General features: G+C 40.3%; 1 protein-coding gene across 1 annotated transcript in view; it reads left to right on the top strand.

Annotated features, from left to right (window-relative positions):
- Positions 1–14,938: 14,938 nt before the first annotated feature.
- Positions 14,939–21,993, top strand: part of GPR158 (G protein-coupled receptor 158) — a 400,766-nt gene continuing 393,711 nt past the window's right edge. The window contains exon 1 of the mRNA XM_081820774.1: positions 14,939–16,722. Coding sequence (XP_081676900.1) covers positions 15,821–16,722 — 902 coding nt within the window. The 5' untranslated portion in view covers positions 14,939–15,820. The remainder of the gene's footprint in view (positions 16,723–21,993) is intronic.

Genomic DNA, 21,993 nt, shown 5'->3' with positions numbered 1-21,993 from the left:
ATTATCTTGGCTAATTTAATAAATAGTATCTTACTGTTTTCTGTGTAGAGTCCTTGAAACTCTTTTTCCTCCTTTTTTCTGATGCTGCTGTAAATTAAGAAAAAGTTCATTTTCAAACTACTTATATTGGTATAAAATACAACTGATTTTTGCATATTGCCCTTGTTCTGCCAACTTTGTCAAACTTAGTTTATTAATTCAAATAATTAAACTGTAGATTATTTTTAATTTTATTATACATACTTATGTTTTTATTGAAAAATTACAGTTTTATATCTTCTTTTCCACTCCTGATATCTTTTAACTTATTTTCCTTACTTTAGGAACTTTGATATAATGAAGGATAAAATATCAGGCTTAATAGCCATAGTAGGTAATTATAGCATAACTTATTTAATCAATTGTGATTGAAAGACACTTAATTTTGTCCTCTCTTTTCATAAGTAATGCTGCAAGGAACATCTTTTTACAAACATTTTTATGCAGTCATCTCATTCATTCATTCCTTAGTATGTATTCCAGAATTTCTTGAAATAATCTAATCAACAATTAAATGCATATAAAGCAAATTAAAAATATTTTAAAATAAGAATCTGTAGCTGTCGGGCAGGAATGCATTTTCTTAGTAACTTCTCTTTTGAGTTACAATGGGATCATACTTTTACTGAAAAGAGTCTACGGTCTTGAAAGGTAAATTTAGGAAAAAAGATTTTTGGGAGGGGCGCCTGGGTGGCTCAGTCGTTAAGTGTCTGCCTTCGCTCAGGTCATGATCCCAGGGTCCTGGGATCAAGCCCCACATCGGGTTCCCTGCTTGTGTTCCCTCTCTCGCTCTGTCTCTCTCTGTCAAATAAATAAATAAGATCTTTAAAAAAAAAAAGATTTTTGGGAGATGTGAGCCTACCTACTCCTTTGTATTTGTGCTTTAAGGTACTCAAACGTTCTGGGATTCTAACAGTCTTATTGTGCTTTAATAAATCTCTTTTACAGTGTAAGAATTGTCCAATCTCTTGACCTAAATAAAAATGCATTTTTCAAACGGTTTCTTCTGATATTGCAAAAAGAAAGCAGAGATAAAGGGAATAGGGAGGTGTGGAGAGAGAAAACTAAAAGAAAAAAAAAAGGTGTGCAGATAAACAATTTGAGACCTTAATCCTCTCCCCCATTTTCATTTCAAGATAGTAGCCTGTAATTCATTGCCTCAGGGAGGTATGTGACAGGTGGAAAGCAGAACCATCTGCAGAACGTTCTTGTCTTTGTTTCAGAAAATTTAATCCCAATGAGAACAATAATTCCGCAGAAGAGAAAATTCCCCTGGTCTAGTATTAGAAGAAGTTCATAATCCCTGAGCAACAGTGGTCTTATTTACTGGAGATGCCCTAGGGAAACAGTGAGATCTCAGAGAGGAATATTAGCAGGGGGGGATCATAGCAGGGTTGCCAGATAAAATATAGGATATCCAGTTATATTTGAAATTCACATAGACAATGAATAATTTTTTTGGTATAAGTATGTCCTAAAATCGCACAGAGCATACATACACTAAAAAAAATTATGTGTTGTTTATCTGAAATCCAAATTTACCCAGATGTCCTATTTTTTTTGTCTGCCTGTTTTTTATTTTGTTTTGTTTTGCTTTGCTTTAGATCACAGGCACCTCAGAGCCCAGCTCTGCAAGGTGCAGAGATTCCTGTGACCCATGTATGTTCTGGCACGCGTCAGAGAGCCACTGGATCTGGGACAGTGGGTACCTTGATGGTAGGTGGAGTGAACAGATGACTGAAGGCCTGTCACTGTGTGAAGCCTTGGAACCCAGGTCCAATCTGGTGTGGGAGACTCTTAGATCTTTCCAGAACGTCTGAGGCTGAATTTCTGATTTGTTCATTGAGATGAAATATTAGAGTAAAAATTAATTTGTTTCCTAGAATATTGAAAACCACATTCCATTTACGTCTGAGTTTATAAAGATTCTTTCCTGTGATGATACAAAAACCAAAACCAAAAAAGGTTTGGAGTTTCAAAATCTAGGTGATTAGCAGCTTGGCTCTTGCTTCACAATGGTCACATCTCAAGAAAGGGCTCTGTTTGTGTAGGACAGGAGCTGAACTAAGGATTCGGGATGAAGGCATGGTGATAGCTGCCTACTCCAGAGTCCTCATAGAGTTGCGGTTTCCCCTGAGGCGTTTCTGAGTTGCAGAGGGAGATCTGCCCAGCTCAGACTCACAGGGCACACACCCAGTTAGTTACAGATGACACTCTTGTCTGCCACCGCAGAGCTGTCTGATGGCAGTGGGAGATATTAGTCAGTCTTGGTCACAGAGAATGTGGCCATGGCCAGGATCTGTAAATTCAGCCCAACTGAATGAGGCTCCCCAGGGGACCGTGTGTGTAGGAAGGAAAAACCCCTAAGTCATACATACTGACTCAGTGGATCTTTCCTTTCATCTCCCCTCCGATTTCTTCTTGAGTTTTGATTGGAGACTGTGTTAATTGATTTGTTTTGGCGAGAATGTTGTGGGGGAGGAGGAGGTCCTTCTCTCACTAAGAGGGAGATCCTGGGCCCATATTTTTTCTTCAGCTGCTCAAATGACAAGTTTAAAAAAGGAAAAAGAATCCAAAAAAGAAATTTAGGTAGGTACATTATGCAGAGACAGGATTTTTTTTTTTTAATCCTCTTCATTCTTCATGCTTAAAAAATCTACCCCTTCGCACAGCAGCTCAGTTCTCTCCTGGTTCTTGTTCCAAATCTGCCCTCATCCTGAGAGGGAGTGGGTGTGAGGATGGGGGAAACCCAGCTTCCGGAATAGATGCTGTAATAACGAAACCAGTACACTGGAAGCAAAAAACAACTTCAGCATAATTTGTAGAAAGCTCTGTCCTGGTTTTTAGGAACTCACCAATTCAGAAGTCATTTGGCAATGTAGAGCCCCATTCCTGGCCATCTTTTTCTGAGAACTAAACCTTTGCCTGACTTCCAGGTCAATTTTAAAGACAAATGTGTTGATGATCAAGGAATTATTGTATGAAGTCTAAAATCCTCTGCCTGTATTTAAGTGCTCTTCTCACTTCTATTCCTAACTTACTTGGGAAAGAGTTAAGTAGTAAAAAGCATAGTTTTAAGAAATTATCGGGACTCAATGTTATCATTACGTTGTACTGAGAATATGGCTATTTTTCTAACTTGCGTATGGATCTAGCTGTCCTCACCATCTCTCAGGAGAGGACAGCTTGCTTCCCACGGTTTCCTGATGTTTAACAGATCTGACTTGATACTTTGACTTGTAAATGAACACTGAAGTCAGCCTCTCTGGGGCTATCTAGCTATTTTCTTCTTCCAAGAGGACTAAAAGAAGGTACTCAGAGCCCAGGTACTAGTGCAGGTACTTATTCCCTGGTTCCAAGTACTTATTCCCTGAGTTCACAACTTAAATCCTTTTTAGGGAAGGAGGACTGGAGCACTGCCCTGTGCCCTTCTGGCAGGAGAGGAGCCCATAAACTTTATCTTTTCTCTTTTCCATCTTTTATCTGAGGGAATCCCAGAAATAGCTATTATTGTCAAATATCTGAATGCCTTACTATTGCTACCCAGTCTTCAGGTGCCATAATTACCATACTACATACCATTAAGTATGGCAGGTTAAATTTGTGGTAAACCTTTTCGACTTTCAATATGACTGTTTATTTGTGTTTAAAAATCCGGGATAATTTCATCTGGAACTAGGTTGTTCTGTCATTGATCGAAACTGGCTTTCTGGAGAATTAGGTTGTGCGGCTGTGATCTTGCCATAGACCCCATGCTGGAAGCTTTGCTCCCCTCCCAGTGGGTACACAGCTTCTCATTTCCTCAGCCTTCTGTTCATGGTTTATGGATCAGATAGAGGATGATGTTGGCTCCATCTGGAAAGTGGGTCAGCCTGTCTTTGAGGAGAGACATTGGAGGCCTAGAAATAGTGCTCTAGACACAGACTCCATAAGTTTAGAGACTGATAGGGAAGGGAAGAAAGGACTTGATCCTCAGAAAGTGAAATCAAACTTCAGCCTGAAGTGGACTGCCATCAAAGATGATGGCTCAGAAGAGTGTGAATAACAACCATTATTAATACGAAGGTCTAGTTGAAGGCAGGCGCTGAAAACCCTGCCTGATTTCAAAGCGGGAGGCCTGTCTGAGCACTGAAACTTGCCACCAGTGGATTTTTGGCATTAGGAACAAAAGTGGACTGCGTTAGCCAGGAGGACTAAAACGTTGGCACCAACTGAAACATTCACACCATTGCTTTGCTGGATTTGCCAGGCCAAGGGTGAGGAGCGTCATGTATCTTACAAGGGTCGTTCATTTGGGGACCAGGCTATAGAAGCAAGAACAGTTAAAAGTGATTTCTCTCCCTCCCTTCTGTTCCCTTCCCTTTCCTTTCTTTTGCTCCTTTAATTGACTTCAGGACCTTGGATTTAGCATAATCCTTTGTTTGATACACTTTCACCATTGGTCAATACATGATCTGATTTTTTTTTAAAGATTTTATTTATTTATTTGAGAGAGAGAGAATGAGAGAGAACACATGAGAGGGGATAGGGTCAGAGGGCAAAGCAGACTCCCTGCCGAGCAGGGAGCCCGATGCGGGACTCGATCCAGGGACTCCAGGATCATGACCTGAGCCGAAGGCAGTCGCTTAACCAACTGAGCCACCCAGGCGCCCGACATGATCTGATTTTTAAATTTAATTATTTTAGATAAGCCCTCATGTTCTTCCACCTAGCACCCTATCCCCTTCTCATACCTTACACCACCCAAAGAACTCATCTCTCTGAATCCTGTGTTCATAATGTCCTTGCTTTCATTTCATATGTGTGAGCACATCACAGTTTATTCACCTGTTCTGTTGATGAGCATTTAGGCTTTTCAAGGTTTTTGCTTTTTAAACAGTAATGTTATTAATGTTCTTGTGCGTATCACAGGGCATACATGTGCAAGAATTTCTTTTGTGTATATATCAAGAGTGGAGGTGCTAGATCATAGAGTAGGTGAATGTTTGACTTTACAAGGTGATGCTAAATTATTTTCCAAAAACAATGTTACAAATTTACATCTCCAACAGCACTGCATAAGAGATCTTGTGAATTCACATTTCTTCCATCCTCTTCACATCCAGTGCCAATAACTTGGCTTTATTGGACTTTTTAATTTTTGCCAATCATACAGATTTAACTTGTATCTCATTGTGTTTTGATTTGCATTTCCATACTCACTAATGGGATTCATATGTTTACTGGCCATATATGTTTCTTTTGCTTTGAACTTTCTGATTATGTCTTCTGCTCATTTTTCAATTGGGATAAAAGTACTTTTCTATGAATAAATAGGAACAGTGATTTTTCTAAAAAATAAAAAATTCTTTTAAATCTAAATTTAGGATTCTACTATCAAATGGAGTTGGCACAAATGGTTTTCTATGTTAACATTCCTACATTAAGAAAATCTACATCAAAAACTAATGATGTAATATATGGTGATTAACATAACATAATAAAATTTAAAAAATTAAAAAAGAAAAAAAGAAAATCTTATTTGAAAAAAAAGAAAATCTTAACTTGCATCTAACACAGGGTATTAATGGGCAACATTCTGACCTTCAGATAGTTATAATTCTGAACTCAACAGTTTTTGACCATTTTGACCATTATCATTCTGCTTTCCCTGTCCACTTCCAGTCCAGACCACCAAACTCTTATTTTGATTACTGCAATAGCTTCCTACCTAGTCTCTATGCTTCTGCTCATGCCCTCCTCCTTTAGTCTGTATAGCAGTCCCCATGATTTTGTCACTCCTGTCAAATCCTCCCATGACTTCCCATTGCCCTTGCAATAAAACCAAAACTCATTGCCATAGCCCCCAAAACACTGTGTGATTTGATCATTGCCTTCTTTTTCCCTCCCTCTTTCTTTAGTCTCTATCTGCACAGTCATTTTGCTGTTTCTGGGCAGACCATATTTGATCCTCTTTTAGGGCTTTTGTGATCATTATTTTCTGCTGGGAAAGTTGTTCTCCTGAGTCTTCCCATGTATCACTCTTTCCCATCATTCACCTTTCTACTCAATGCCACTTAATCAGATGCTTTCCCTGACTGACAATCTCTCTGTATCTTCTTATCTTACTTTATTTTTCCTTATAATACTTATTACATCTGAAAATTACATTATATTATTTTTAATTTGTTTATTGTTGGTCTCCTCTGTGGAATGTAGGCACCATGATGGCAGAGACTTCACTTGTTTACTGCAGTATCACTTTTTTTCTAGAATGGTGTCTGGTACATAGTGCCCCCCCTTCCCCAATACCCAATAGGTATTTTTTGATGTTAAATAAAATAAAATCATAAATAATTTAGATGAGGAAGCTACCCCAAACTTTTTCAATTGTCCAGATAAATGTTCAGAAATAACATTAAATCAGCAAGTGTAGATCATATAATACAAAATGGGTTCATACGAACTAAGATGATACTAGATAGACTCAAAGGATGATTCTAGAAAAGCAAGTGAATTATGGAGAATACCTAGAGTTGGTAGTTCTTTTTTTTTTTTTAAAACAAACGTTACTGAAGGACATTTTACGTATCACTCACTTAAGTGCACAATGCAATGATTTCAGGTAATGTACTGAGTGATACAGCTATTACCACCAGTTTTAGAGCATTTTCATCCCCCTGGTAAGATCCCTCCCTCATGCCAATTTACAGTTGGTTTTTGCTCTCATTTCCAGGCCCAGGCAACCAATAATCTACGTTTTGTCTCTATAAATCTGTCTTTTCTGGACATTTCATATAAACACAATATCTGGTCTCTTGTGTCTAGCTGCTTTCACTTAGTGTGATGTTTTGAGCTTTATGCATGACATAGCAAGTGTCAGTGGTTTGTTCATTTTTATGGCTGAAGAGTATTCTATTATATGGTCATACCACAGTGTGTCTATCCATTCACCAGTTGATGTACCTTTAGGTCATTTCTAAATTTTGGCTATTAGGAATAATGCTGCTGTGAACATTCACGTGCATGTGTCTGTGTGGACATACGCTTTCATGTCTTTTGGGTAAGCAGCTACGAGTAAAATTGCTGGGTCATATGGTAGTTTATATTGAACTTTTTTGAGACACTGCTAATCTGTTTTCCAATGTGACTATGCCACTTTTCATTCCCACCAGCAATGTAGGAAGCCTCCTGTTTTTTCACATCCTCACCAAGAGTTGTTATTGTGTGTCTTATTTATTATAGTCCTTCTAGTGGGTATGAAATGGTACCTCGTGGTTTAAATTTTCATCTCTCTAAAAACTAATGGTGTTGAGCATCTTTTCATGCACTCATTAGCCATTTATATATCTTCTAGGAGAAATGTCTATTCAGAGATTGGTAGTATTGAAAGACTTTATAGGAAACACATATTTATAGAAGTTTTCTCAATAAACAGAGTTAGCTTTTACAAAGGCAGGAATAGGACTGGAATGTGCAAATTACTTATAAAGGAAGAGTGTAAACAGCATAGCTTTTTCACGTTGGAAGGACTCTAAAAGGTAGTGGAGGGCTGGTGGGTTGGGGGAGAAAAATTTAGTAAATGGTCTTGAATGCCAGGTTGAGTAATGCAGTACAAGAGGAATGGTAGCAAAAAAGGACAGGATTTTGATGCCTAAAACAAATATTTGCTTTGAATATATATGCACTGATTTTCCTGTTTGTGACAAGTTAACAGTCTCAGTTATTTGAGTCTATCAGTGATCTCAGTCTCCGTAGGAAAGAAATAGATCCCAGTGACCATTTGGTTTGTCTGTCTACGCAGGTGGAATGCAAATATAACTAATTTTTGTTACATGGATATAGTTTCTACCAAAGATCACAAATTATTCTTCAAGGAAGGAGATTCTCTTCAGTTCTTGGTTAATCCATCTCAATTAAAAATAACCTCAACACTCAGAAAAGCTTTCTTGTTATATTCTTCTTTCTTGAATTTTAACTAAATTTTAACTTTTTTCTGTAGAATATCTGATTTGAGATATAAAAACAATCAGTTGAAACAGCTCCTTTTCATCACATTTGGTACTCATGATACAGCAGATTCTTGAAAATTGTTTCTCTTTTTAGCCTTCTGTTCTCTAGTCTGCTTTTTACTATGCAATATATAAGAACTCATTTCTGCAGAGTGCTCATGAAGAACCCATTTCTCCCCAGACACTGTGATACGTGATGGCCATGTATACTTGAAGTCAGCCCCATTACCGAAGAACATTTATTGACACAGTGGACAAAAGAAGCTGAAAGCTTCTTGTGCCAAAATTTCTCTGAAATTCTTCCGTATCTGAATAGTGAATTGTTGGTAAAGACCAGGCAAAATTTTCCTTGAAACTGTTTATTCCAAAGAATACATCAAAATGACAAATAGAAACAATTTATATATGCCACAAGATTCAGACTTCTGCATCATATCACCTACTACATCTGCAAAACTGTTTTGGACCTGGACTCACGCTTAGGTTTGTAATTTTCTTAGCCTGAAGGTATTTCCATCAGAATATCTGTAGTGATTTTACATTTTGTTGTTGGAATATCTTTCTGTGTTATGTCTCCTTATTTTATTTTTTCCATACAATCCAGGTATCTGAAATTTCAACAATATCAACATTACTGGATTAATTTCCCCCAACTTTTTTAAAATAGGAAAACTTTAACAAGTGACTTAATATTATTATAACCTTGTTTGTTTCATTAGATTTTTTTATTTGAGTGTAGTTGATGCACAATGTTACATTAGTTTCAGGTGTACAATATAATGATTCGACTTCTTTATACATTATGCTATATGCTCACCACAAGTGTAGCTACCATCTGTCACCATACCATGCTATTATAATATCATTGATTATATTCCTCATGCTGTGTCTTTTATTCCCGTGACTTATTCATTCCAGAACTGGGAACCTCTATCTCCCACTCCTCTTCATTCATTTTGCCCACATCCTCAACCCCTTCCCTCTGGCAACCATCAGCTTGTTCTCTGTGTTTACAGGTATGATTCTGCTTTTTGATAAACTTGTTCTTTGTAAGTTTGTTTGGGTTTACAAGTTTCTGCTTTTCTTCAGTGAGGAATTGCCATTAATTAGTGTCTCTTATGTGTATACAACATGCATTGCAGACATGGTCCTGGGTACTTGAAGTTCCCAACTTTCAAAAGCTGCTGTGTTAAGATGGAGAGCCAAGTCCTAAACTGGTCATAAAGTAAATCTTTGTTATGCCCAAGGTAATGTGCTGATGAAAACACCATCATAAACTATAATAACACACATACATGTGGCATGAGGAGCTTCCCTCCAAGAAGGGAAGCAGATAAAATTGAGCAAAGACAAAATAATCCATTTCCCATCTCTTTCTATCCACAAAGCTCCTTTTCCAGTAAATTTTGTTCCAAATTCTTGGGTTGTTCTTATTTCTTAATGAGAAAGGGAGCCAATCTTTCTACTAAATAGAGTTGGGCTTTCAGTAATTTGGTGTGCTTATCTTTGTAAATGCTGTATTAGTCCTTTCCAGCATTACTGGATGTTAGGTCAGGGACATGTAAAGCCATTAAAGGAAATAACTTGCCTTAGCACACTCAGGATTTTCCTACCTAAATGCCATTTCCTGTGTTCTCTTCCCTTGTGGTCAGAAAGTTCTTCAGGTGTCTTTAGGTTTACAGAACCATTTTGTGTGCATGGAGGCGTGGAAGATTAGGGGAAACTAGCAGTTTGGGTCAAAGCCTGAGTGATTTTGTAGATGATACTGTTTAGCAGTACTTAAAAAAGATGCACTTTACTGGGAAGGAAAAAACAGCCCAAGTCATGACTTTATAGTGAAAAGCAGAGGAGATGACTCTCAAAAGAACAAGAGTGTTTTTAGAAGTGATGCTGACAGGGAGTAAGAGTTTTAAGGGTAAACTGGAGGCAGATGAGAATAAACTGCGAAGTAAAAAACATAAACATTCTAAGCTGGGTAAACTTTCTAAGCTGGAAATAGAGAACCAGAGTTTTTTTTTTTTTTCCCCTGAGCAGATTTCAGACATCTTTTCTTCCATTGATGTTGACTTTCTTCTTTTTCCATGTGAAACACATGGAAGAGTGTAAGCATGTAGAGGTGATGGATTATACTGATGAAAAGTACAGCACAGAGCAGTGGTTCTCAAAGAGTGGCTCCTGGACCAGCAGTATCAGCATCACCTGGGAACTTGTTAGGAATGCAAATTCTCAGGCCCTACTCCAGACCTACTGAACTAGCAATTCTGTGGGGTTTGGCCACTGATTTGTGCTTTGACAAAAGCTCTCCAGGTGAATCTAATGTGTATCAGTGTTGGAGAACCACTGGTACAGTGATTAAAAGTATGATATCTGGAGCCAGATGGCTGCATTTCTTAGGGCAATTATTTTGTTTGTTTGTTTGTTTTTGTTGTTATTTGTTTGTTTCCCATCTGTAAAACGGAAACAGTACCAAACTCAGTGTGGTAATGAAGACTAAAAGAGCTAAGCTGTGTCAAATCCTTAGTAAATGCCTAGTAAGTGCTATATAAATGTTTAGATGATAATGATGATGATGTTAATATTATTAAAAATAATATTCTTTATAGGTGTTATTTTCATTGTTGTTCATAGGCTACCTTTCACAATTTATAACAAGGCTTTGTGTTTACCAGGAGATCTTTCCTAATGTCTTAGAGTTATTTTCCATGGCTCAAGGCAGTATTTCTCAGCATGTGCTCTGTGGACCATTTGCAACAAAATCACCTGTGGTGCTTATTAAAATGCAGATTCTCAAGTTCTACTCAGACCCACAGTGATATTCAGAATTCTCTAGTGATACTTCTACACCCAGAAATTTCAAAACTACTGCTCTTGGAGAAAAAAGACTATGATCTTCATTTTGCAAATGGGCACATGAGGCACAGGGTAGCATATGCTTAGGGAAATCCAGAATCTCTGTAAGACCAGGAATAAGAACTGGATTTCTGAATTTGTGTTGTATCAACAGACTGTGCTGTCCTTTTGTAGTTTTATTTGCTTTATTAGGAATCTGATTGGGGTTGTGCCACTTTGTTTACTGAGATTCATCATTATTTAATCTAAAAATAACATTTACCTTGTAAATCTAGAACGATGAGTTCTTGGAAAATATTCCTGGACCATTATCTGTTACTCAGCTGCAATCGTTCCAGTTGTGGATATATTTTACACATCACTCTTATGGTACAGATGAAGCAAAAGGGCTCGGAAAGGTTGAGGAAATTGTCAAAAGTCACGTGACTGGATGATGGCACAGCCAAGCGTAGATTTTGGTCTCCCAACTGCCTATTCAGTGTCCTTTCACTATATCCCACTCTCCTAATCCTTGCTGATTTAAATGATTTAAAGCAGCACTTAAATTTTTTAAATAACTCTACCCATACTGCTCACATAAAATCTGGTCTCAGCAGTTTTTGACCTCCTTTAATTTCTTTTTCTTAAAGATATGCAAACATCACACACACACACACACACACACAAAAGATATGCAGACATCACATCTTTTTTATTGATAAATCAGTCATATGACAACTAATAACTCATGACTCCATTGCATATTGCTTTTTCATCAGTGCACATTTCATCATTCTCAGGCAATTAGATTGACTTCTCAGGCTGTGATGAAAAAGCTTTGGGACTTTTTGCAGAGGGCTGACAGGTCTTGTATGCATTGTTCTATTATGGTCAAGCTCCTACATGGTATCAACATGTATTTGGACAACTTCATTCTTAATTTTGAGGCCACACAGGGGTATTTATCTATATGTACAAATTACATTCACTTAATTGGTGTGGTGGTGGGGTTGGGGGTGGGTGCTATTCATTCCAGAATCATTTGACTGTTTTATAAAATGATTTTCTTTTTGTCTCAATTGTTTGTACTTGTTATATTACATAGGAACTTCAGGTTATTGAAGTTATTTTCTTCCAGCCCTCTTTCCTGTCAAAAATGGAATATTTGTAGTCTTAGTGTACTCATATATTACTCCCTCTAACTGAGGTAAGTTTCTTTCCATTTTACCTTTAGCTAGTTCACTACGATCTACCACCTAGCTAACTGCTCCTCATTCTTGAAGTCTCAGCTCATTTGTTACCTTTTCATAGAAGTCTTTCTTTTCTTTATTTCTTTATATAAGAAGGTCCCTGCCCCCATACCCTGCAGGTTTTATCACTTTACAGTGTTTATTTCTTCATGGCACTTACCACTATATGTAATTTCTTAGTTTGTTTTTTTATTATCCCTCTCTCTACACACTTGATTGTAAGGTCCATGTTTCTATTGTGCAGACAATAGCAAGCCTAATGACTGGTAAATAGTAGAAGCTCAATCAACACATGTTGAGTGAATGATGTCTTTGTGAGTTGGTGTGGAATTTTGTAATTTGTTTAGAGATGTATGAATATGTGTTAAATCTTTGTCTCTTATAAAAACCTCTTTTGGATTATTTCCTTCATTGATGGACACTGACATTGACAAAGGGTTGTCTACTACTCAGTTACCTTGATTTCAAACCTATTAAATGGACCAGGACTCCTAGAGCATTTGGACCATGATACCTTATCTTGTGTGTACCTGGGCTTTCTAGAACATTCAAGACCACAATGTACTATCTTCTTGAGCTTGTATTCTGTGGTAGCCTCTGGTCACAAGTGGTTATTGAGCACTGGAAATGTGACTAGTGTGAAATGCCATGTGTTGTGGGTGTAAAATATACACTGGATTTTGAATATTTAGTATAAAAATGTAAAATACCTCACTAATGATTGTTATATTATTTACTTATTGAAATATTATTTTGGACATATTGGGCTAATTAAAATATATTATTAAAATTAATTTTACTTTTTAAATGTGCTACTGGAACATTTAAGATTATATATATGAATCACATTTGTGGCTCACATTATATTTCTATTTTTGGCAGTGCTGTTCTAGACCCAACTAGTCTACCTCAGTTATTGGCAGTATAGACTGAAGGTGAACCACTGAAGGAAATGCTAAAATTGCAAAAGCCTCTCATAGTGTGCTCTTTTCTTGATAGATGTTAGCTAGGGAAGGTCTGGCACCTCTGGAGAGTGGCTTAGGTACCATTCAGTACTCCTTCAGTGTTAAGTCATAAAGGCCAGATAAAATTTGTGTCCTAAGACACAGTAACTTTAAATGTCTTGCCAGTGATCATAAATCTTGTTTAGAAGAATGTTGGTACCAGAACCCAAATCTTTTAATTATGCCCAGTCATTTAATTACTTATAGAGGGACCTACTAATAAAATTATATCCTCTTTTTTTAAATGCCATACTGGACAATTTTAAAGAACTGTTAATAAATTGTGTATTTTTTCTAAGAATATCAATTAATGAGGAAATTACATTTCAGTCCTTAGCTGGTTATATAGATTGAAAATCATATTGTATACTCTGATAAATTAAACAAATGGAAACTCCTTCTGTTATTACTGCCATATATGCTATGGTAGAGCATTAAACTGGGATGACATTTATTTAGCAAAGGAGTACACACTGCAAAGCAAAATTCAAACAAAAAGCCGGATATGAACATTAAATCTACTTTTAAATAAGTATAAATCTAGTAACCATTCTTTGCATAAGTATAAAAATTCACTTGAAGACCATATGCTGTAGTTTGGAAAACTCATTACTATGTTTCATTCCAAAAGTCCTTGTCACTGGCATATCGGGCAGACTTTTCTTCTTAGGTAAGGATATGAATTTTTAAATAATTAGCTTTATCATCATGATCTTCTGGTTCATTCATTAATTTAGCAAATATTTAGTGAGAACCTACTATGTACCAGGCAGTTCTGTTTGTTCTAGGTGCTCAAGATACTAAAGTGACCAATACAAACAACCATTTCCTCTTTGGAACTTACATTTCAGTGCTCAGGTATTTTCTCAACAGGGAGAATGGAATGAAATGATAAAGTAAATCTAAGCAGTGCTATCTCAAAATGCCACCAGTGACATTTTTGTTGGTTGGGAACTGAAATGAATTTGGGATTCTTTGTATCTTTCTTGGGGAATTTGAAAACAAAGGTGCCTATGGAAAGTGGAGATGCATAAAACACTACATATCCAGTAGTAATTAGTATTTTCAGAATATCAGAAGACCTCCTTAAAGTTTCAAGTAAAACAATTAGACTCTGTTAAAGGATTTCCCAATAATGGGTGGGGGGGGAGGACTTGGCATATTATTCAGCTTATTATTATTATACATATTATTCTGTATCTCTTCTTTCTTCTGCTGGGATATCCCAACCTATAGGTAACTGGATATCTTAGTTCTTACACCCATTAATTCTAGAAACTCCCAGTCAGAATGACTTCCCTCCTCACTCAGCACAGACTCACTCATTCTCATTCTCTCACATCTGAGTCCTACCCTTAGTACATGTCTCTCCCTTCACATATTCACTTCCATACACTTTCACAGGTTCCCCCCCAACCTGGTCCCCTTTCAGGCAGAGGTTCCTTAAATACATTTTTTTTTTCTTGAAGCTCAGCCGGTAGATGTCTCCATTACTCCCTCATAACTAAGACCTCGGCAAGTTGGTTTTAATCATTTCTTTAACCTACAATAAGGAGGAGGATTTGATGATTTGCCCCAAATGAGCAGATGCTCGGGAGGACACGTCTCCATCCTACGTCCCTCCCCTTCGATTTAAGTCAGAAATGAAAACTCCTTTCTCCCTCTTTTCCAGGCAAAAGAAAAGGCTGATTTAACTAAGCATGCAAGACGCCAACACCCTCCTCTTCAGTACGTCCAAGTTTCCTTCTCTCTGAGCCACAAACGCGCTGCTTCTCCCTTCACTCCCGCCCACCCCTCCCCCACCCCCTCAGGTTTCCGAGTCGTCAGGGAACGCGAGTGGGTGAAAGAACTCCGCGCTGCTGCATCCCGAGCCACCGCCTCCTCCTGCGCCTCCTCCGAGCCGCCTCGGGTTCAGCACTGGACAGCTCCCGCCCCAGCCCAACAAATGGCAGTCGGCTGATTGACAGAGGAGCCGACCAAACAGAGAACAAGACGGCTTGGGGCCGCCCCTCAAGGGTTTGGTTGCGGCCAAGCTGCCTCTTTAAACCGGCTTTCCTCCAGAGCAGGGGGAGACAGGAGTGTGGCTTGTGGCCAGACCTGAGGGCTCCAATTAACCAGTTGCCTGGTCCTATAAACTCCAGAGAGACAAACGTCTTAAAAGAAATCTTCGCTTTCCTGGACTCCGTCCTGCGCTCGCGGTGCGGATCTGTGTGCGCGCACTCCGCGCCTCCGGGCGAAGCGAACGAGGAGGAGCCAGTGCCGGGAGGCGGGAACGACCTGCCACGGGTGAGATGATGGAGCCGCGTCTTTGGCGGCCGCGGCGGCAGCAGCAGCAGCAGCTCTTGAACACACCTCAATGAGAGCGACGGTGGAAGCTGCTGAGCAGAAAGACGTAAGCAGGCTAACTATAGCCGCCGGGAGCGAGAGGGGATGTGACCTGTTCGGCTGAAGGCTGTGAGGTGCGTAATCCCGAGCCGACCCATTATGGAACGGGTGCAGCCGGCGTTGCCACAGGTGATTTGATTTCCTGTGACGGTAGCTTAACCAGCCGGGCCGATTCCGAAACACTCTTATTTTAAAGTCCTTTTCGACTGGGTGCCGTCTGGAGAAGGGAGCCGACTCCTAGTAAAAGTCTTACTGTTGATAAACTGACGACCAAATTTTTAAAAAGTGTCTCCCGTTACCTCCTTTCGTCTCTGCGAAGCAGATGGGAGCCATGGCTTATCCCTTACTCTTCTGCCTCCTGCTCGCTCATCTGGGATTGGGAACTGTTAGCACCAGCCGCGACCCTCCGGGACGGCTGGATTCCCCTCGAGAGAGAACCCTGAGGCTGAAGCAGCACGCCCAGCAGCCGGCTCGAGCCTCTGCCTCGGACCCCTCGGCTCCCTGGAGCCGCTCCACCGACGGCACCATCTTGGCGCAGAAACTCGCCGAGGAGGTGCCCATGGACGTGGCCTCTTACCTCTACACCGGGGACTCCCACCAGCTGAAGCGAGCCAACTGCTCCGGCCGCTACGAGTTGGCGGGCCTGCCGGGGAAGTCGTCAGCCCTAGCCAGCTCCCATCCCTCCTTGCACGGGGCGCTGGACACGCTGACACACGCCACTAACTTCCTCAACATGATGCTGCAGAGCAATAAGTCGAGGGAGCAGAACTTGCAGGACGACCTGGAGTGGTACCAGGCACTGGTGCGGAGTCTCCTGGAGGGAGAGCCCAGCATTTCCCGGGCAGCCATCACCTTCAGCACCGAGTCGCTGTCCGCGCCGGCCCCGCAGGTTTTCCTCCAGGCCACCCGCGAAGAGAGCCGCATCCTGCTCCAGGACCTGTCCTCCTCGGCACACCACCTGGCCAACGCCACGCTGGAGACCGAGTGGTTCCACGGTCTGCGGCGCAAGTGGAGGACCCACTTACACCGCCGCGGCTCCAATCAGGGGCCCCGGAGCCTGGGCCATAGCTGGCGGCGCAGGGACGGGCTTGGCGGGGACAAGAGCCACGTCAAGTGGTCTCCGCCTTATCTGGAGTGCGAGAACGGGAGTTACAAGCCTGGGTGGCTGGTCACTCTGTCCGCTGCTTTCTACGGGTTGCAGCCTAACCTGGTCCCGGAATTCAGGTAGGGAGTGGAAAAAAGGCTAAAGCAAAACCTTCCTTCTGGTTTCGCCTCGGGGAAGGAACACTTGGCTGTGACACTTAATGCCTCCCACCCTCAAAGCAGAGACCCAGGCTGAGGGACACCTTTCGCCGCGCCTGTGCTTAGGGACAAGAAGCGCCCTACCTTTGTCAGCTCAGTGAAAGCTTCTCTCAGATCAGTTTCCCTGCAAGGGGCAAGGGACTAGGGAGCATTTGGCAGAGTTGAGAGAAATATCTGATGCCCTACGCTTCTTTTAAACCCTCAGGAGATCAGGGAGGGGAGTTCCCAGTCTGGGGGTGATTCGAGGGAAGCTGGAGAGCTTGGGTGTGCCTGCCAGGCATGGAGTGGCCAGCACTGGATGAGAGAAAAGGGAGCAAGAAGAAGACAGAGTTCCTCGTTTCTGCCACTTAGGGATAGCCTCTGCCTGCTTCCTATGTGTGTAGTTCGGGGCACCAGTCTGCTGTTAGTCACCAGAGGGGGTATGATTAACACAGTACATCCCCTCTGCAGTTCTATCCCCTCAGCAGTGAGTCAGTCTCAGCAGTATAGCTGTTTCCAGGATCCAGACTTTGCAGTTTGGTCAGTGTGCTCCTCCTCCTTCCCATCTCCCTCTTCCCCCCAGTCTCCTTTCCTTCCCCTCTTCCTCCTGTTCTCTGTGTCAGGCATACCTGAGGGTTCTCCAGTCCTTCACCTACTCACACACTTTATAAATGAACCTGACTGAGTTATCTTAGGAAGGACGGCATTAGTTCTGACTGAATTCACTCGGGGAGCTTGTTGGAAATTTAATCACAGTTCTTCTGTATTTCTTGTCTAAAAGTACAGCATTTGTGGGGAGATGAAGAATTTGCAAATTAGCTGGGGCAACTTCTGTCCTGGGAAATGCCTGAACTTTTTGGTGAGGAATGTCTAAGAAATAGCACTTTAGAATGGATGTGAGGAAGGAACGCAAAGGGAAGAGTAGAAACTCCGAAGACAGCCTGGGAGAGGGCCACAGATTGACCGGGATCCTCCTCAGTTTCCATGATGGGAGGCTCTGGCAAGAAGGTCTTGGTGGTTGAGGTTGCTTCTGTACTGTTTGGGAACTTAGACAAAAGTGAGAAACCTGAGGGTGTGTGTGTGCACCTTAATGCTCTGTTTGGCACAAAAGGGACAGTGTGCTGAGCTGGTGAAAGATACCAGGCTGAGTACTGTTGCTGGGTGGGCAAAAGGGGAAATCAGAAAGCTTGTCTTGGCACTGTCATTTACAGCTGGATGTCCCCCAGTAAGTTGTTTAACCTCTCTGGGCCTCAGCTACTTATCTACCAAGTGAGGGAGTTGAACTAGATGGTCTCCAGGGAGCCATCTAGCTATAAAATTTTGTAGCTTTTAATGCCAGCAACACGTGAGAAGGCATATACAAAAAGCAAAACAAAAAACCCACTTTCTCTGATTCTGTATGACTGTATTAAATGTGCGTGTGTGTGCATGTGCACATGTCTGCATGTGTTTCTAGCTCTTTTAAAGACCTTGTCTTAAACCAGGGTAACTCTTCCCTGCTTTCAGGATAATCTCATTTCCTCCTGATTTCTGCAGGATCCTATTAGTAAGAGCTGAGCCGAGCTTTGAGTCTTTGCCATATTGTTTGCTGAGAAGCGGAAAGATCAGCAGATGCCATTCACTGCCAGCAAATTGTTTGCGGGCTTCGGATAAGTGTTTTTAGGGAGACCCAGTTCCCAGGATTAATCTGTCATCTGTTATCTGTCTGTCTGTGTATCTATCTGTCATCTATCTATGTATCTATAATCTATAACATTTACTTTCTGTCAGATTCTGCAACTGCTTTGCATGCATTATCTTACTTAATTGTCACAACTCTATGAGTTAGGTTTTATTAGTTTCCCTATTTTACAGAAAAGGAACCTGAAGCAGGGAGAGGTTAAGCTTTTTTTCCTGAGATCCCACAGCAGGTAAGTAGTAGAGCCAGGATTTGAGCCCATTGCATACTTTTAACCACTATGCTGAACTCTATTTTATGAAGGTGTCCTAAGAATGCTGCATATAGTAGTATAGCTGCTGCTTAAAAATACATGTATTTTTAAGGGTCAGATGCGGGATCAAGGAGGAGAACCATTCATTTTCAGAATAATTTATCTTAAGAAAATCTAAGAAAGCATGAGTCACCTAAATAAACTCAGTGCCTTCTGCCAGCCAGGATGAAAGGCCAAGGACACAAAGGGTCTGAGGTTGTGAGGGCTTAAACGCCCCCTACCTACTTTTTGGGCTACATTCAGAAAGTGGTTTGTTTCCTCTGGCTGAGTTCCTTTAAGTGCTTTCATAGTCATCAATGGTGTTCTTTAGCCAAGGCATGAAGCCAGGCCATTTAGTACTTGGCTCTCTGAAAAGCTGGTTCGTCCTCGCAGTATGTATGGAGAGCAGAGTAAGTGCCCTCCTGTGAGTGCTTTGCCCCATGTCTCGTGCCCCTCAAATGCTGTACTGAAGATTTGTACAGATGTTAATTATAGGAACTGGAAAAAATCTTAGAGATCAGATGGTTCCTCCTGTTGTTTCATAGGTAAAGAGACAGAACTAAAAAGGTGAAGTGACCTGTCCAAATCACAAATCAATTTTATAGTAATGACAAAAGCAGGATCTAGGCCTTCTATCTCTGGTTCACACTATGCTTGATACATATAGACCTAAATCATATTTCTGTGGCTCTCTTAACCTTTGCATACAGTGCATGCTGGGGAACAGAGTTTACTCTTCATCACATTTTAGGACAAAAAAAGAATCAGCTCATAGAACACAGCTGTTGAATTAAAAAATACTATATTGTTTATTTCACACATTTGAGATAATATTTAAATGGGTCTTTCCTGTCTCTTCCTACTCACATAAGGCAAAGGTTTTTAGTTGTTGTTGTTGTTGGTGGTGGTGGTGGTGTTTTATGATCTAACATGTACATTCTAAAATTCTATAATATAGGTGAATAATACTGTACAGGCATGGTACAGGGCAAACCTCTAATGAATTTTTGAGAAACTGTGATTAACAGCTCTACATATGGGGGCGCCTGGGTGGCTCAGTCGTTAAGCGTCTGCCTTCGGCTCAGGTCATGATCCCAGGGTCCTGGGATCGAGCCCCGCATCGGGCTTCCTGCTCAGCAGGAAGCCTGCTTCTCCCTCTCCCACTCCCCCTGCTTGTGTTCCCTCTCTCTCCGTGTCTCTCTCTGTCAAATAAATAAATAAAATCTTTAAAAAAAGAAATAAAAAAAGGGCTCTACATTTGATTTTAAATGTATTTTGAACATCCACAATGTTATTTGCAAAAAGCCTTATCTGTAATGAAAATCCCATTGATAATTTTCTTATGGAAGAGAAAAGGAAGAAAAACTTTGTAGTTAAAATTTTCATTTAAGATCAGTTAGTATTTTCTCTAGTCTTGCTTATAAGATTCAAGCATTTAAATTATATTATATTTTATTTTTTAGAAAACATAAATCCCAAACATGAAATTCAAAAGTAATGTGAGAACATGGTTAACCACTCTCTTATATTAATGTGACTGTAAAATACCTCTGAGTAAATTTTATTCCCCTCGGTTTCCAAATGATAAAAGTTTCTTAAATTTCAAAGCCTAGTTTAAGACTCACATGGGGGGGCGTGTCTCAATCCATTGGGCCTCCCCACTCTTGCTTTTGCTCCAGTCATGATCTCAGGGTCATGGGATTAAGCCTTGTGTTGGGCTCTGCGCTTAGCAGGGGGTCCACTTGACTCTCCTGGTGCTCCCCCCCAAATAATAAATAAATCAATCTTTTAAAAAAGACTCACATTGGAAGAGAAATTTATTACTCATTTTTTTTTCAAAAAATGGCATTACTCTAACCAAATGTCTCTTAGGTCATTTGTTATATAGCATAAACATTTTAGTTCTCATCTTCCAACTCAGCAAAAGAGAGAGTAATAATTTAAGGTATATCCTCAGTTGTTTATATTTATTACATTAGGTTTGTGATGTCGTTGTAGAAATTTTCCTTTAAGTCCCTTGGTTTTGCATAGTTATTTTTCTTTGTGGAACTTAAAGTGATATGGAGTTGGATCCCATTCTGCAGAAATCATAGATATCTTCCTGGTGGTAGTTGGTACTGTTCAGTGCTTAGGATGGATATAAGGTACTTAAGTGTTGAAGTTAAATTAAAGTAAAGGAAACTTTGGGAACTAATTATTATTTTTTTTAAAGATTTTATTTATTTTTTATTTAAGAGAGAGAATGAGATAGAGAGAGAGAGCATGAGAGAGGGGAAGGTCAGAGGGAGAAGCAGACGCCCCGCTGAGCAGGGAGCCCGATGCGGGACTCGATCCAGGGACTCCAGGATCATGACCTGAGCCGAAGGCAGTCACTTAACCAACTGAGCCACCCAGGTGCCCGGGAACTAATTATTTTTTGACGAGCTAAAAGGGACGTAGGAATTCATTTGGTTTCTTTCATCTTCTCAATTTGCAATGGAGGAAACAAGACCCAAAGGCCTAAAGGAACTTGCTTGAGTGGCACAGCTCTTTTGTGGTAGGTTAGAATTAGTGGAAACCCATATATATTGAGCACCTACTATATGTCAGATGCTTTATACATACCACTGCTTCTAATTCTTTGTACTCTCAGGTAGTGACAGCCTCAGAAAGGTTAAGCAACCTGCCCAACATAACATAGCTAGTGAATTAGGGAGCCCAAATCAAATTTAGAGCTATCCTGCTATGAAGCTTATATTGTCTTTCTACTACCCTATGCTGCTATCTCTTGATTGCCAATTTTGTTTTCACCTTGTTATTAAAAAAACATAACATGGTAATGACTTAAAATAATATATTTGGCCCAAATAAGTCATATACGCTTAAAATTTTTAGGCCAATCATAAAATCAAGCATGTTGTGTAGTAGGAAGAATATTAGACTTGACAGAACTTTGCCTCAAGTCCCAGTTTTGTCTCTGACTGGCTGTATTACCTGTCTGGAAATCAGCTTCTGCATAATTAATGGGCATGGACTTGATGCTATCCAAATATCTTTATAGCCATTTGTTCTACACATTCTTAATTGGTCTATCCAGATTGTCAACAAGTAGGCTTTGGAAACAGGGCTGATCCACACAAGTGCAGTACCTTGTGGAAATGATGTTGCTGGGGAAGTAACATGCAGAGGAAGAGGAAACCATGTGAATGCCAGACCTGGTGTTGGTAAAAAAAACAAAACAACAACAACAAAAAAACAATAGGGC

This window comes from Leptonychotes weddellii, chromosome 5 (genome assembly GCF_054177405.1).
Source record: "Leptonychotes weddellii isolate Sample4059 chromosome 5, ASM5417740v2, whole genome shotgun sequence".
NCBI lineage: Eukaryota > Metazoa > Chordata > Mammalia > Carnivora > Phocidae > Leptonychotes > Leptonychotes weddellii.
The sequence above is the reverse complement of the archived record's forward strand: the minus strand, read 5'-3'. Positions and strand labels throughout refer to the sequence as shown.